The sequence below is a fragment of the Apodemus sylvaticus genome, chromosome 21, assembly GCF_947179515.1.
Source record: "Apodemus sylvaticus chromosome 21, mApoSyl1.1, whole genome shotgun sequence".
NCBI classification, from domain to species: domain Eukaryota; kingdom Metazoa; phylum Chordata; class Mammalia; order Rodentia; family Muridae; genus Apodemus; species Apodemus sylvaticus.
In genome coordinates this window covers 43728046-43742933 of record NC_067492.1, presented here as the reverse complement: position 1 = coordinate 43742933, position 14888 = coordinate 43728046, and the positions used below count along the sequence as shown (strand labels likewise).

At 42.1% G+C, this 14888-nt stretch overlaps 1 protein-coding gene across 2 annotated transcripts in view; it reads left to right on the top strand.

The window, feature by feature from the left end:
- The window catches only part of Lonp2 (lon peptidase 2, peroxisomal), an 88631-nt gene extending 81276 nt beyond the window's left edge, over positions 1–7355 (top strand). For both annotated transcript variants that reach the window (XM_052167192.1, XM_052167193.1), the window contains 4 exons: positions 584–726; positions 3635–3842; positions 4221–4411; positions 6966–7355. In XM_052167192.1, the coding sequence (XP_052023152.1) occupies positions 584–726; positions 3635–3842; positions 4221–4411; positions 6966–7187 (764 nt within the window). In that variant the 3' untranslated portion in view covers positions 7188–7355. The remainder of the gene's footprint in view (positions 1–583; positions 727–3634; positions 3843–4220; positions 4412–6965) is intronic.
- The last annotated feature ends 7533 nt before the right edge of the window (positions 7356–14888 follow it).

The window sequence follows — 14888 nt, the reverse complement described above, 5'->3', positions numbered from 1 at the left end:
ATGGTAGTATCTACCATGTTTCCAGCATGTAGGAAGGGCAAATCTCATTTAGTTGGAATCTATATAGTGCCAGCCAGATATACATAGTGAGAGTGTGTCTAAAATGAGTGTATTAATTTAAAAACTGTGTGTGTTAAGTCAGAGGATGTGGGGCCTGCGAACCAGCTTGTCAGGCTTGGCTGTGGATGCCTTTATCTTATATTAGGCCATCTCACCAGCACCGCAGAGGTTTGGGGTGAGGTTGTTCGCTTAGTTTTTTATGTGTACAGATGTTTTGCCTGTTTTGCTTCCATGAATGTCTGTGCACCCGATATGTTCCTGGCACTTGAGGAGACTAGAAGCATTAGATCCTCTGGAACTGGAGTTACAAAAAGTTGTGAGCTGTCATGTGAGTGATGGGCAAATATTTCCTAAGGGCTTTGAAAGACCAGTTCCTCTGCCTATGTTCAGGTAAAAGGTTTGTGCCCATAAATACATAAAGATCTGGTCTGGTAGCATTCACTGTGTCTCCAATTTCTATTTACTAGTAATGAATTTTCAAACCAACAGTTCTCTTGAACTTCTAAATAAATGTTTCTCTTAGGTTGCAAAGAACATGTGCTGGAAGATGCAAAACCCGAATCCCTTGGTGACGCTGCAGACTTGGCCCTGCCGCCTGAAATGCCAATTCTCATCGACTCCCATGCCCTGAAAGACATCCTGGGGCCACCACTGTATGAACTAGAGGTGAGGGTTCTCACATCTCTGTTTACACTGGTGCTTGCTTGATGTCAGACAAGTACAGTTGGGGTTTCTGAGGCTAAGTTCTGTCTTTAATGAAAATTTTCCCTGTGTAGTCTTACACTTAGATGCTTCATGTGATAGTGTGGCTCTTGAATGGAAGTGACCCAAGTTGTAAGTTCTTCTGGGCAGCCAGGCTGGCCTGACCAAGTCATCCCTTCATTTCCTGAGTGCCCATGCTCATTGATTTGCCTATGCAGAATCATATACATTTTAATCAAGGATGCCCTGTGGCTTGTCCACAGAGAGCTAAGGAAGGAGGCAGCAAATCAGCCATGATTCCAACTACTTAAAAAACAGACTGCTGCCAGTACTCTCCGGTCGAGAACCCTCAAGGGTTAAACTATATGCTGCTTTAATTCTGTTACTGTCTTTTTCTGCTTTTTCCTTTCCTATGTTACAGAAGGCCTGAAGGCCAACATGAGCTGAGGCAGCAGATGGAAGTAGCTTATAAAACAGGGGGTTGAAGGCAAATTGTGTCGTTTGTGGTATTTAGATGTTTAGGTGCATTCACAGGTAAATTGCTAGGAAAGGTTTGTAAAGATGTGTAAAAAATGAGATCTGCTAAACTGTGCATAAGGCAGTGTCTCCAGCAATAATTCCAAATCATTACCAGTGATGATAGTTTTTCCCAAGGGCTTACAACAAGAGGGAGAAGACAGACTCCCTGCACCCGTCACGTGTTAACTCCTGAACTGGCTCCCCACAAAGCTCCCAGTTACCAGAACCGTCCTTGTTTATTCTTGCCAGTGAATCTCAATTTGAATCATACAACCAAAGGTATTATTTTGGTTGTTTAAATTCTTAAGATACCATGGATTTGGATTTTTAAAAAAAACTGAGCTTAGTTTTGGTTGAGAAAAATAGTTAATCTGCTTTCTCGCTATAGCCAGTGAGTTCATGAGTGAAGACGGTGATTCTCATCCCAGTCCCAGGGCCTCTTTCTCTAGACTTCATAGAAAGCTCCTGCCAGCAGCTCTTACTGAGTACTTAAACAAAGGACTGAGTACTTAAACAGAGGGTGTCACATGCTCTACAGCCTTCTCAGCTGATGCTGGGTTTGGAAGTGTTCTTGTCATTCAGGAGCTCTGGCAGAGAAACAGCAGAAAGAAAAAGGAGGAACGGTAAACATGTCTTAGCAGCAGTCTCTGATGTCATCTGATTCTCCTTACAGCATCCTAGTTATTACATGTGATACTTCTACCAATAGGAATGTGAAGGGAGACTTCCTTAGGTAGAATGCAAACCCTACTCTTGTTTTGAAGCCTACATCCTTTCCCTGGACCAGAGCCTTGCCTCTCCAGGCTCGCTGCAGAGTCAGCGCTCGTGGCTGTGCTCTTGTAACCCAGGGCCTTTACTTTGAGGCGCTCTGTCAGTCCTGGAGCATAGTTGCAGTCATATCCCTGTAATGCTTGCCAGAGCCTGACTAGAATGCCATGGCTCCTTGTGAAAGCACTAAAGTGAATGCAAAATCCTGGTGGGTTCCTAAGTCTTCACCTAGCCTATAAAAGGGTCACATTTGAACAAACCACTGTTTCAGTCATGTGACATTAAAGCAATATAAACTTGGCCACAATTAGATATGCAAATGTTCCTTAAATGTTGATCTTCAAAGTGATTAAAACCAAAGGGCTAGAAAAAGAACTCAGCAAAATAAAGATTACTACCATGTCTGCGATCCAGGCAGGGCTCAGGTCCCAGACCCCACATGGTGGATGGTGAGAACAGATGCCACAAAGCTGCCCTCTGACCTCCACACGTGTGCTGTGGCGTGCATGTACGTGTACACATACACAAATATTTTCCATTTTTTCTAAAAAGAAAAAAATGCAACCACTAAGAGACCCCGCCTAGTATTCATTAAGCTTTTCCTCAGTCTGCATGTTAGCCTAACTGCTGTATGAGTGGGAAAATAACAAATCAACTTGAGCGCTGGGGTTAGAGTTGAGTGGTACACTCCTTGCCTAACACACACAAAGCCTTGGAAGATGGGTGAATTTGAGATACTTTTAATTTGACACATAGTGAGAAAAACATTCTGAAAAGGTTTGTGTGTCTGTGTGTATGCACACAGGCACATACCACAGTATGCATGTGGAGGTCAGAGGGCAGATTTCTGGACTCAGTTCTCTCTCTTCACCATATGGGTTCCTCTGTGGATCAAAGTTAGGTAATCAGGCTTGGCAGCAAGCACCTTTACCAGCAGAAAAGGTGCACATTGGATTGTACTTGGTGACACACAGTACTTATCCTCCAACACAGATACACCACAGAACAGGCAGTCTGGAGCTATGGAGATAAAGTTAGCACTGCTGCCTCCCAGCCGTTACTCTGCATTTTCATACCTGGGATGTGCTAACCAGTAGTTTGTCACCTAGACTCATAATCCCAGCTGAGCAGCTTGTCCCACTGAAACTGGCATCCAGGCGGCACTGCCCCGGGTCTAGGATATCACCAAGGAGTGGCAACAGGAATCCCGTGAAGCTATCACGTGTCAGATGAGTGTCAGTGAGAGGGTGGTTGCTTCCTGAAGCAAACTTACGTACTAAAAAGCCAGCCAGTCTTTGGATATGTCGAGATGGACAGTCCATTGAAGGCACTCTGAAAATCAAGGCATATGTAACTGGACCCAACTGCTCTTGGAAGTCAGCTTCTCACCCATGTGAAGGGCTAAACTTTATCTGGTGAATGCTAAATAAGAACATCCAGATAGTGAGACATGTGACTCAAAATAATGTAAGGTAGTAAGTTGTCACAAGTTAATGCTTAAGTTTGCAGTCTTATGGGACAGTGTGATTACAGTGCTCTGGAAACAATTTCTGCATGTTGACATAACTGATATTTCCCTTTCAAGGTATCTGAGCGTTTGAGTCAGCCTGGAGTGGCAATAGGGTTAGCATGGACTCCCTTGGGTGGCAAAATCATGTTTGTGGAAGCAAGTCGAATGGACGGCGAAGGTCAGTTAACACTGACTGGCCAGCTCGGGGACGTCATGAAGGAGTCTGCCCACCTCGCCATTAGCTGGCTTCGAAGCAATGCAAAGAAATACCACCTGACTAATGGTACATGGCCAAACTGCAATGGGGACACAGCTGGGAAGGAGGGCCCTGGACCAGAATCCAGGAAGTATCTAACACTGAGACAAAGGTGACACTACTCAGTAAAGTCCAAGGCTTGGCTTCTGAACCCATACGGAGAGACTCTAATGATCACATTAAACTGTCTGGCCGAGTCCCTGAACCAGATACAAAAGCAAAGCTTTAAATCACATTTAAGGAGAGGGAATCTTACTGTCCAGACCCCACTCTAAGTACACTATCCATTAATATCTTTAAGCATGCATTTGTACAAAACATTCATTTTTGTGTTTGATTTTATTCTGAGAAAAAAACTGGGCTTAATTTTTCTACATTAAAATTCTTTTTCCCCCCTTTTTAAAGCTTTTGGAAGTTTTGATCTTCTTGACAACACAGACATCCATCTGCACTTCCCAGCTGGAGCTGTCACAAAAGATGGACCATCTGCTGGTGTTACCATAGTAACTTGTCTCGCCTCACTTTTCAGTGGGCGGCTTGTGCGCTCAGATGTAGCTATGACTGGGGAAATTACGCTGAGAGGGCTTGTTCTTCCAGTAAGTATAGAAAACAGATCATGTACTTATAATTTTTATTTAAATTAATAAGTTTAAATTTACATGAATAGTAAAAACTAGTAAAAAATAGTAAAAACTTTGGTTAAAAATAGACATGAAAATTTTAATACTTGAAAGTAACTTATATTTTAAACTTTTGGTCAAGTAAAAGAAAACCTGACCATCATCTCCCAAGTTTCCCTATCATCTAAAAATATTTACGGGAAAAGAAATATCAGTGTGGTTATAGGAAGATCAGTGGTTCATCTGAATGTCTGCAGTCTCTTCTCTCTACTAGCATTAAGTGCACTGCATGTCCATAAAGTTAGACTGTTGGCTTTTAAGATCATTCCACACTTTTTCAAGTTCCTTTGAGACATCCTAGCACCTTGTAGGAATCTTGAGAGTACCATAATTGGCAAGATTTAGAGCAAAACAATTTCAAAAACCCTGCCTGTATCTGTAGGTTCCTGGGCTTCAGTGCATATCCTGACCTACATGCAAATGCTGTGGAAATACACAGGACTTAAGGATTAGGGCTTTCTGTGACTAGGTACCAGGACTCGTCGGACTGGACAAAGCCATAGCAGGAAGAGGAAGAGGAGGATGAGCAGTGGCAGCAGCAAATATTCTTCTCTCTGCCAAAGTCCTTATACAGAGAAGAGGAGAGCATAGACTTAGCCGTGGTTACGATCACTACAGGGGCCAGGCGCTTGTAAACCCCAGCAACTCAGGGAGATTGAAGCAGCATGGACAACTTAGTGAGACCTGGCCTCAAAGTAAAAAGGAGCCAGAAATACGACTCAGTAGCAGAGGACTTGCTTATTAGTCTTGCATGTAAGACTTAGTTCATTTCCTATTGAAAAACCACTAAAATTATTGTACTGCACTATTTTTATTCAACCATGCAAGGACCATGAAGAAAAATAGAATTTTTTAAAAAATACTCGCTAAGGCTAAAGAAAAGGAAACCTTTTAGATTGAATGTAGTTTAGAATTGGTTAAAAAAAAAAACTAAACGTGTGTGTGTGTGTGTGTGTGTGTGTGTGTGTGTGTAAAATACTATAAGTTGTCCATGCTGCTTCAATCTTCCCAAGTTGCTGGGGTTTTACAAGTGCCTGGCCCCTTTAGTGATCACTGGTGAGTCCATAATCTCCTCTCATCTGTTTAACATCCAACATCCAATTATAGCAAATAGGAAAATGGGAGATTACTCAGAGAAGTAACAGAACATATCCTGGAGCAGAAGGTAGCCTCAACTTGAAGGACTGCACCAACCAGCAGAGATGTTCTTGGAGTTTTCAGCTCACTGAGTGACACTGGACATACAGTATAACAGTATTAGTCATATATGTAGGTAGGTAGGTAGTGTCTTGCTGTCAATCAAGTGTGAGTATGAAATACTTTTCATACTGGAAGGAAGCAATCTGAGAATTTGCTCTGAAGAAAGCACTGTCGAAGCACACAGTACAGGGCTGGGTGGCAGCGTGTGGGAAGGCCTACAGCCTAGCCACGGCGGTGTTGAAGGTGCTGAGCCTGTAGGCAGCATCTTGTGGCTCAGGGTCTCTAACTGCAGGCCACAGTCACCTGGGTGACTGAGAAGGAGGACCTGCTTCTGCATGCACATAGGAGGCCCGGGTCTTGTCTTCACCGTGGGGTTTTTCCCAGTCTGTATGGATAACCTCAAACATACTAGTTTGCTTACTCTAAGGCAAGTGATCCACGACAACAGCCCAGGCAGAAGCTCTTTTAATACCTTATCCTTGAAGGTCGCACAGCATCACTTCCAACACAGTATGCTTCACACCGACAAGGCACGAAGCCAGGCCCAAATTGGGGAAAGGAAATGACTCCACCTTTTGTGAAGAAATCATTATGGGAATAGGTTTTTTGTTTTTGTTTTGTTTTTCTAGCCACAAGAAGGGCCAGGACTAGTAGCACATGCCTTTGATCCTAGCATTGAGGGCAGGGAACAGAGAAAGACAGATCTCTAGGAGTTCAGGATTTTGTCACAAAACAAAAACAAATACAAGAATTTAGTTTGGAGTGTTCTCATTTTTAGGTGGCACAAAAGTCTTGCTTTGTAGTAATAAAGACAATAATCCTGTAACATCCGAGCTTCCTGTATAAGAGCAGTTCTGTTTTGTTAACCTAAAAATCTTTATTTTGTAAAAACAAAAATGGTATGTATTGAGATATCATGATATTCAATACATGTACACATCACATAACACTTAAATCAACATGTTTATTTCCCCCATTTGTCATTTCTTTAAGGTAAAATCTTCAAACTTCTTTCTTCTAGATAGGAAAAAAATAACCAAGCAAATGCAATGTTGCTATACAACCAACCTAAACACAAGGCTACAAATGACAATTAAAAAATATCTGTAGCTTCAGATTTTTCTCTCATTAAAAGTATTTAATATAGGTCACCATTAAGCTTTTCAGTGGTTTCCCAGCTCATACAGTCACAAGATGGGAGTTGGGCTGAACCCCCCATCTTTGTTTCAGTGAACATAAACCTTGAGAGTTGTCTTCTTTTGCCTGGCAGGTGGGCGGAATTAAAGACAAAGTCCTAGCAGCACACCGAGCAGGACTGAAGCACATCATAATTCCGCAGAGGAATGAAAAGGACCTTGAAGAGATTCCAAGCAACGTCAGACAAGACCTAAGTTTTGTCACAGCAAGCTGCCTAGATGAAGTTCTAAATGCAGCTTTTGATGGTGGCTTTACTGTCAAGACCAGGCCTGGTCTCATTGACAGCAAACTATAGGCCCTAACATTAGCTGAATTTAATTATGAGGCAAGGCTGGTTTGAAGCACCAAATGATTAAGCAAAATATCCCTAATCTGTGGACATAATCAAGATAGCAATGGGTCTGTTTAAGTAGTTGTTGTTTATTACAGAAATGTTGGCTTAATAAAATAATTAAACCTAGAATTCTGTATTCAGTGGGTTTGGTATCCCTGGGAAAGTCAGAGGGACTCTGTGGTCCTAGAACAAAGAACTTTCTAGAAATGTCAACCCTCAGGCCACCAGAGACCTGAATCCAACTCGGGTGTAAAGTGGAGATCCAGGAACCCCTCTCCCCAGTGCGCCTGGTGGACTTAATAACTGAGTGAGCCAGATATGTCTCAGGCACATGAGAAGAGCAGAGGCAGGTGGCTCTCTCGATGTTCAAGGCCAGCCTGGTCTACACAACAAGTTCCAGGACTACATAGGGAAACACCGTGTCCAACAAAACAAAAACCAGCTGGCATACACTCCTAGCTATGGAGACCTAATGTAGACTTTGTCTGATCCTGGAACCAATCACTTGGTAGGGAAACTGACAAAATCTAGACAGCTGTCTTGTGTTGTGTTAAAGGGGTCTGGGAGGATCCCTGCACATGACAGGTCTTAGGCCAAGGGAAGCAGCAATGGGAATATTAATTATATGGGACAGGGGCATGTGCTGACAGTCATTACAGCATCACAAGAACTTCGGGTGCCTATAATCTCAAAGTAGAGGACCAAACGGGAGCAGCTATGTTCCAGGAAGGCCCCTAAACTCAAACTCCTCATTCCTGCTACCCCTTCAACTTGTTTATGCCAAATCCCAAGCATGTCAACCTCCCCATGCCTGTCCTGTCCTGTGACTCAGTCCAAGGAACCAAAGGATGAAGGCAGCCCCTGTGCTTACTAGCTTCCTGAACCCAGTTTCTAACGTGTCCATGTGTAAAGTAGTTTAGTAGTATTGCTGATTCAACAATCCAATATAATGCAATTTTAATTGAGTCAGAATCATACATTACAAAATCTAAGTAAGATATAATGTAAAAATATTTTTGACACTTCCTGGATGAGAATGGGGTCTGCAAATTACTTGAACTCCTGCTCAGGCCTGCTAATAAAATCTCGGGAGGAAATGTCAGATCTAGGACTACTTGGGGCACTGTGCTGTGGGAAAAGGTCTAAACAGACATTCACAACACTTAGTGAGGTAATGTTGCCATTTCAGTAATCTTACACAGGGAGTGAAGGAACAATTGACTGCCTCCAGCCAATGAAGTAAGTCTCCACACCCAGTTCTGCCTCATCACTGCCTGAGGTGGCAACAAACTATCTTTAAAGCTTGGGGTTCTCTGGGTCCTAGACATCAGCACTGACCTAGATACTTAGAAAACTTCACAGGGCATCTTCTGTGCTGTCTTAAGTCAGTGTGTGGTTTTTCTTCTGTGTGGCCATCTGTGTGCGTGTGTGTGTGTGTGTGTGTGCGTGTGTGTATGTGTGTGTGCGCGCGTGTGTGTGTGTGTGTGTGTGTGTGTGCGCGCGCGCGCGTGTGTGTGTGTGTGTGTGTGTGTGTGTGCGCGCGCGCGCACACACACATGAGACCAGGAGAGGGAGTCATTCCCTGGAGCTGGACTTACAGGTGCTTCTGAGCTGCCTGGTGTGGGAACTGGGAACTGAATTTGGGTCTTCAGCCAAATCAGCGAGCACTCGACTGGTGAACCATCATCTCTCCAGCTCATCTTTCCTTTCTAAAGCTGCCCATTAAAGTAAGAATGTTTCTCTAACACCGTTTTTGGTTTATTAGGAAGGAGTCTTTGATTGGAAAAAAAGTCCATAAAATTTACCACTTACAAGTATCTAATTCAGGGACATCTGTGGCATTCAGAATTCCCATTGTCCACAATTTTCTCAGCACAATCAGAAAAAATGAACTCACTCCCTCCATTTCAGATCTGGCAACCACTCTACTCCTTCTGCTAAATGCTTTAGAGAAGTGACAGCTCACCAAGTGTCAACTTTATCCCTATACCATGGACCAAATTTGCCTTTTATGGTTGAACAATCCACTGTATGCATATGGCACATTCTGTTATACATTCATCTTTTGTTTTGTGACTGTTGGCTATGAACAGGAATGCACAAATCCCTGCTTTTCTAATTATTTTGGGATGTGTGTCCAGTAGAACTTATGTGGTGGTGCTGTGATCAGAATGGCCTAAAATGCCTGTGTTCTATGCTCACTAGGAAAGGGCTCAAGAGAACAAGCTAGCTGCTTTGTACCTGTATACTCCTCAACAGGAGGTTAACACTGAGGTGCCATCTTGGAAACAGGGTCTTATGGCCCTCACCATCACCATTCAACTTACCACATACTGACCTTAGACCCTCCAGATCTACGAGAAATATATCGGTCCTTTATTAAACCCCAAACAAATGACATAAAATATTTTGAGCTCTCACACTCTCTTTCTCACTTTCTGTGTGTGGGGTATGTGTGTGTTGTGTATGTGTGTGTGTGGTGTGTGTGTGTTTAGGATGGTGCTAGGGATTAAATATAGGGCCTTGCATATGCTGGGTAAGTACTCAAACACTACACCTCAAACCCAGCTACAGCCCCAATTCTTTCCTGCCTTGGCATACCATTTGACATTTTCACATACACAGAAATTTTCAGGTATCAAAGCTGAGTAAAGCTAAAGCTGTAAGTACCCTGGTTATCAACTTTATAGTATAGTTTCTATTGGTTCTGCCCATTTATTTTCCTCTGACTGTTCTACAAACTACAAAGACTCTGAATTCCTACATCACATAATAAGTTATATGCAAACTTTAGGGGCAAATGCCTTCTGTATAATTTGTTCCTAAAATATTTAATACTAATTAGTAAATCAGTGGCTGTAGATAAAGTTATGGATATACTAGAGATTGTGAATGATATAAAATATACATGAATCTAAAAAACACCAGGTCAGTGTATGTACTAAAACATGATTTCTCTTTCCTCTTCCCTGAAAGCAACTAAAATTTGCATTCTAGACTAGAAGTATAGCTCAATAGAATACTTGCTTAGCACTGGAGAGGTCACAGTTTCAATCTCTAAACACAAAACCACTTTGTGTTGTGGCCACAGCACATACTCTCTTCATAACACTGAGGACACAAAAGAATCTCATTTGCAGTGCCAGCTCCCAACAAAGTCGCTGCCTAAGCTACAGTAATTCTGATTGCCATCTAGGCACAGTGGTTAGTGATGTCTGCCATTAACTTCCAATTCCAATACTTTTCATTGCTGTGACAGAATACCTGAGAAAGACTTCTTTGGGCTTGTAGTTTCAGGTTCCCATGCACAGCTGCCCTGCAGCCTCGGGCTTGTGCTGAAGCAGAACACTGTAGTGGAAAGGGAGGGCATGCCAGAGTACAACTGTTCACCTCACAGCAGCTAGAAGCAGAAGAGCCAGTGAGGAAGATGCAAAAACAAGACACAGCTTCCAAAATACATCCCTAGTAATGGGACTTCCTCCAACTAGCCCTCTCCCAACAGTCTATTCAGCCACAATCATTGATGAAGTTAGCAGTGATCCACTTTTCAGTACTACTATTGGAGGCCAAGCCTTTGACACCAGTCACTGTGGAGGATGCTTCATGTCAAGACACAACATCTCTACCAAAATCAACTCGAGCCAGGCTGAGGGCAAAAGCACCTAGTATCTCCTTCTATAAAACACTTTCATGAAATAAATTCTACTATCAGTAAGTCTTGACATTAAGTCATACAAGTATTAATTTTGACAATTCTTATGAATGTAAAATTCAGCTGAGATTAGTTTTGTTTATTGAAATAACATGTTCAAGATCACATTACTCTAACTGAAGGAGAAACTGTACTGTGAGCTCCTTAGACAAGTCAAGAGAAGCAGTTAGTCGCCACTTTGATGATCAAGGTCCAACACTAATGCTTGCTTCTTTGCTGGAGTAAAATGTATTGTGCCTTACAATGAAAACTATTCTTTATTAAAAAACAAAACAAATGCCGGGTAGTGGTGGCGCACACCTTTAATCTCAGCACTTGGGAGGCAAAGGCAGGCGGATTTCTGAGTTAGAGGCCAACCTGGTCTACAGAGTGAGTTCCAGGACAGCCAGAGCTACACAGAGAAACCCTGTCTCGAAAAAACAAAAAACAAAACAAAAAAACACTACAAAAGACAAAACAGATGATCTGGTCATGGTTTTAATCCCCACCAATCTCTGAGTCCAAGTTCTTACTTTGCAAGTTCTAAGCCAGCCAGTGCTCCAGGGCTACACTACCAAGACTGTGGCTTGATTTAAAAAAAAAATTTTTTTTAAAGGATTTTAATTTTAGGAAAAAAATGCCAATGTCAATAAAAATTCACTTGATATACTATAGTGCTTAGTATAAAAGCTAAATACTGTCTGAGTGATGCCAGCTTGGTAAATGATGTAACTAGCTTAACTGGACAAGTAAGACATTGAGAACTCCTTTACGTTTTGCACACATACCCACTGTGGAACACTGCTTCCCCAACACTATGTACACCTTTTCGTTGGGGGGCAGGGTCTTACTGAGTAGCCCAGGCAGGCTTCTTAGCTGCCTATGCAGCAGTATACAATGATCCTCCTCCTGCAGTCTCCCAAGTGCTGGTCTGGGTTACTTAGGAGAATGTATACAAATAGTGACAGTACCTGTAAGTAATAACACTGTATTCACTGTGACATCCTGATCTGACTCTCGTCTATCTAGACCACTGACTGGCCCTACATATGTTTCGTTTTATCCAATGTTGGATTGGGTATGGGTGGCTTTTATTTTTTGATAACTTTAAACAATTAACTTTCATTTTTTATGTGTATAAGAGTTTTATCTGCAAGTATATTTATGTACCATGTGTATGCCTAGTGCCCTGTGGAGGCCAGAAAGCATCAAATCTCCTGGAACTGGAGAGGCGCCACACGGATGCCTATGGACCCGGACCCGGGTCCTTTGAAGAGCAGCCAGTGCTCTCAGCCAGAGTTATCTCTCCAGCCCACTTTTTGTTCTTAAATTTGGATTACTTACCAGAATTTCGTCTCAGGAATCTGAATGAAACGTCTATATTTTACTTATCATTACAGATGTTGCTGAATTTAAAGAGCTCTGTAATTCTTTGAGGGCAGGAAACAAGGAATGATTGTCATTTTTTCTGAATTAAACTCACATAAGTGTAAACTTCATAAATGTGACCCTTCAAGTTATATATACGGTTTTTAAAAATTAAAGCAAATGGAAACTCCTCACTAAACCAGCCCAGGACTCAATTCAACATGACAAATTCAAGATTAAGAGCTGAGGCTGCAGGATGGAGGCTCTAGTTGGATCCTGAGCAACATAAACAGGATGGAAAGCAAAAGAAGCAAGTCCAGAAGGATCATGTATGCCTGCTACAAACCTCCTCAGAGGCACCAGGAGGGTCAAGGGCGGCACAGAAACGATCCACTCTAAGAGTTAACTGTTCTATGCCAAATCTCAAAGGAACAAATAATATTGCTACATTCCTCCTCTGTGGGGGGGTCAGGAATATGAAGACTTAATAGCTAATAATGTTAACATGTCAACCTTACCTGTTGGTAAATATACCTAAAATATGCCTTCACTTGCTAAAATTAGCAAAGCCAGAAGGTAAACAAAATCCCTCCTACTTCTGAGCCTCATTGAAGCCTCTCCAGAAAGCAACAATAAAAATATTTACTTAAAATATTAATGCCCAAAACATACTGATACATGATACTAAGAATGTATAGACTAATTTGTATATAGCAAAAATAAAAAATCTTAATGTATCAAACAAAATATTAGCCAAGATTATAGTGACTGGTCAAGTTACCAAAATGTTTCTGCTAGGAATTCAGTTCAGTGAAATGCTTGTTCATAGGGCACACATGAGGAACTAGGTTCAAGCCCAAAATAAATGAAGAAAGAGGCAGGCAGGCAGGCGAGCAGGCAGGCAGGCAGGCAGGCAGGCGAGTAGGCAGGCAGGCAGGCAGGCAGGCAGGCGAGCAGGCAGGCAGGCAGGCAGGCAGCCGCAGACAGGCAGGCAGACAGGCAGGTGAGTAGGCAGGCAGGCAGGCAGGCAGCAGACAGGCAGGCAGGCAGGCAGGCAGGCACAGGCAGGCAGACAGGCAGGCGGGCAGGCGGGCAGGCGGGCGGGCAAGCCAGCCCAAGTTTTGTTTCCATTTTTGAGACAAAAGATTACTATGTAGAGCAGGGTAACCTCAAACTCTTGAGTCTGCTGCCTTGGCCACCAAGGCAGAACTACAGGCTCAGACTACAGGTGTGAACCATGACCAACCTTTCTCAAGACTTATCAAAATGGTAATATATAGGGTGGTCATGGGGCAAGAGTTATATAACCAATCAGCATTATGAAAATAAATATGTACAAGAATAACTACATACATTAACTGTAAAATTAACTGTGTTCACAGTGAAGAGTATATCGATCTCCACTGGCTATGCCATTTTGAGATTTTAAAGTCTAGGCAAAATACAGTGAAACCACAAAGTGACATTCCCCAGAGACATCCGAAGCTGCTTTTCATCCAAGCATCATGGCACTTATCTGTCCTCACAGCACTTGGGGACTGAGGTGAGATGTAGGATTCACACAGCTTTTCTAACTATTCATACAAGTAAAACTCTGGTTGTAATCTGTAGCTGAATTATACCTTTTACCCCAAATATAACTAACTGTATAAGCTTAGGACAACCAATTCAATATAAGGCTTACCTGTATTGAAAATGGCTAACAGAACCAAACTCCATGATCCAGAATTGGAATTAGGATAAGGGAGAAACCCAAATTAATTCTCAATGACTTTCTAAGCTTCGGGTACCCACTAGGAGTATAAAATTACCAATGGTCAGATTTCTGCTTGTGTATGAATGTATCTAGAGACATGATTCTACAGGCAAAATCCAGAACCCCACACTGGTTGGATGCTAAGGTCCTGTGAAGCAGTGTTTCAGGTTAAGTACTTGTTCCTCATTTAACCCCATACATACTCACCATGACTTAACTCCATTTATCACATTAGGAACCTGGGCCCAAGGTCATACAGCTGGTTAAGTTGTGTAGAGGTAAACTAGTGCCTAGAAACTTGAAAATCAAACTGCAGAGTCAATATTCCACCACTAGAGCTAGGAAGTGATAAAATAACTCACTTTTTTTTATAAAGGAAGAGTGATCGGCATTAATTAGCCATATTCCTAATGTCCTTATGGGAATGAAAATGGGAGGGAGAGATGTCCAGTCTTTTTTGTGATTCATAATAAAACATAATTCAAACAGTAGCATACAATCTTCTGCTCTAAAATACAAACTGGACCAGGAAAATACCCTTGACTTCATCAAGCTTTGGACTATAGGTTGGGGCTGCAGCTCAGGGGCAGAGCATTTGCAAGTGCTAGGTCCTACATTCAGTCCTCAGCTCCAGGGAAACAAAAAACAAACAAACAAACAGACAGACAACCTAGAGCTAAAGTAAACACATTAAATTTTTTTAATTTGCCAGATAATCTTTTAATGAGAATTATAAAAGACCAAAAACATTTTTTGCAAACTGTCTTTTTTAAAAAACAAGTGATTTACTTTAATTACAAATACTGTGTATGATGATGCACTCTTTTGCAAAACCAATAAATACAAG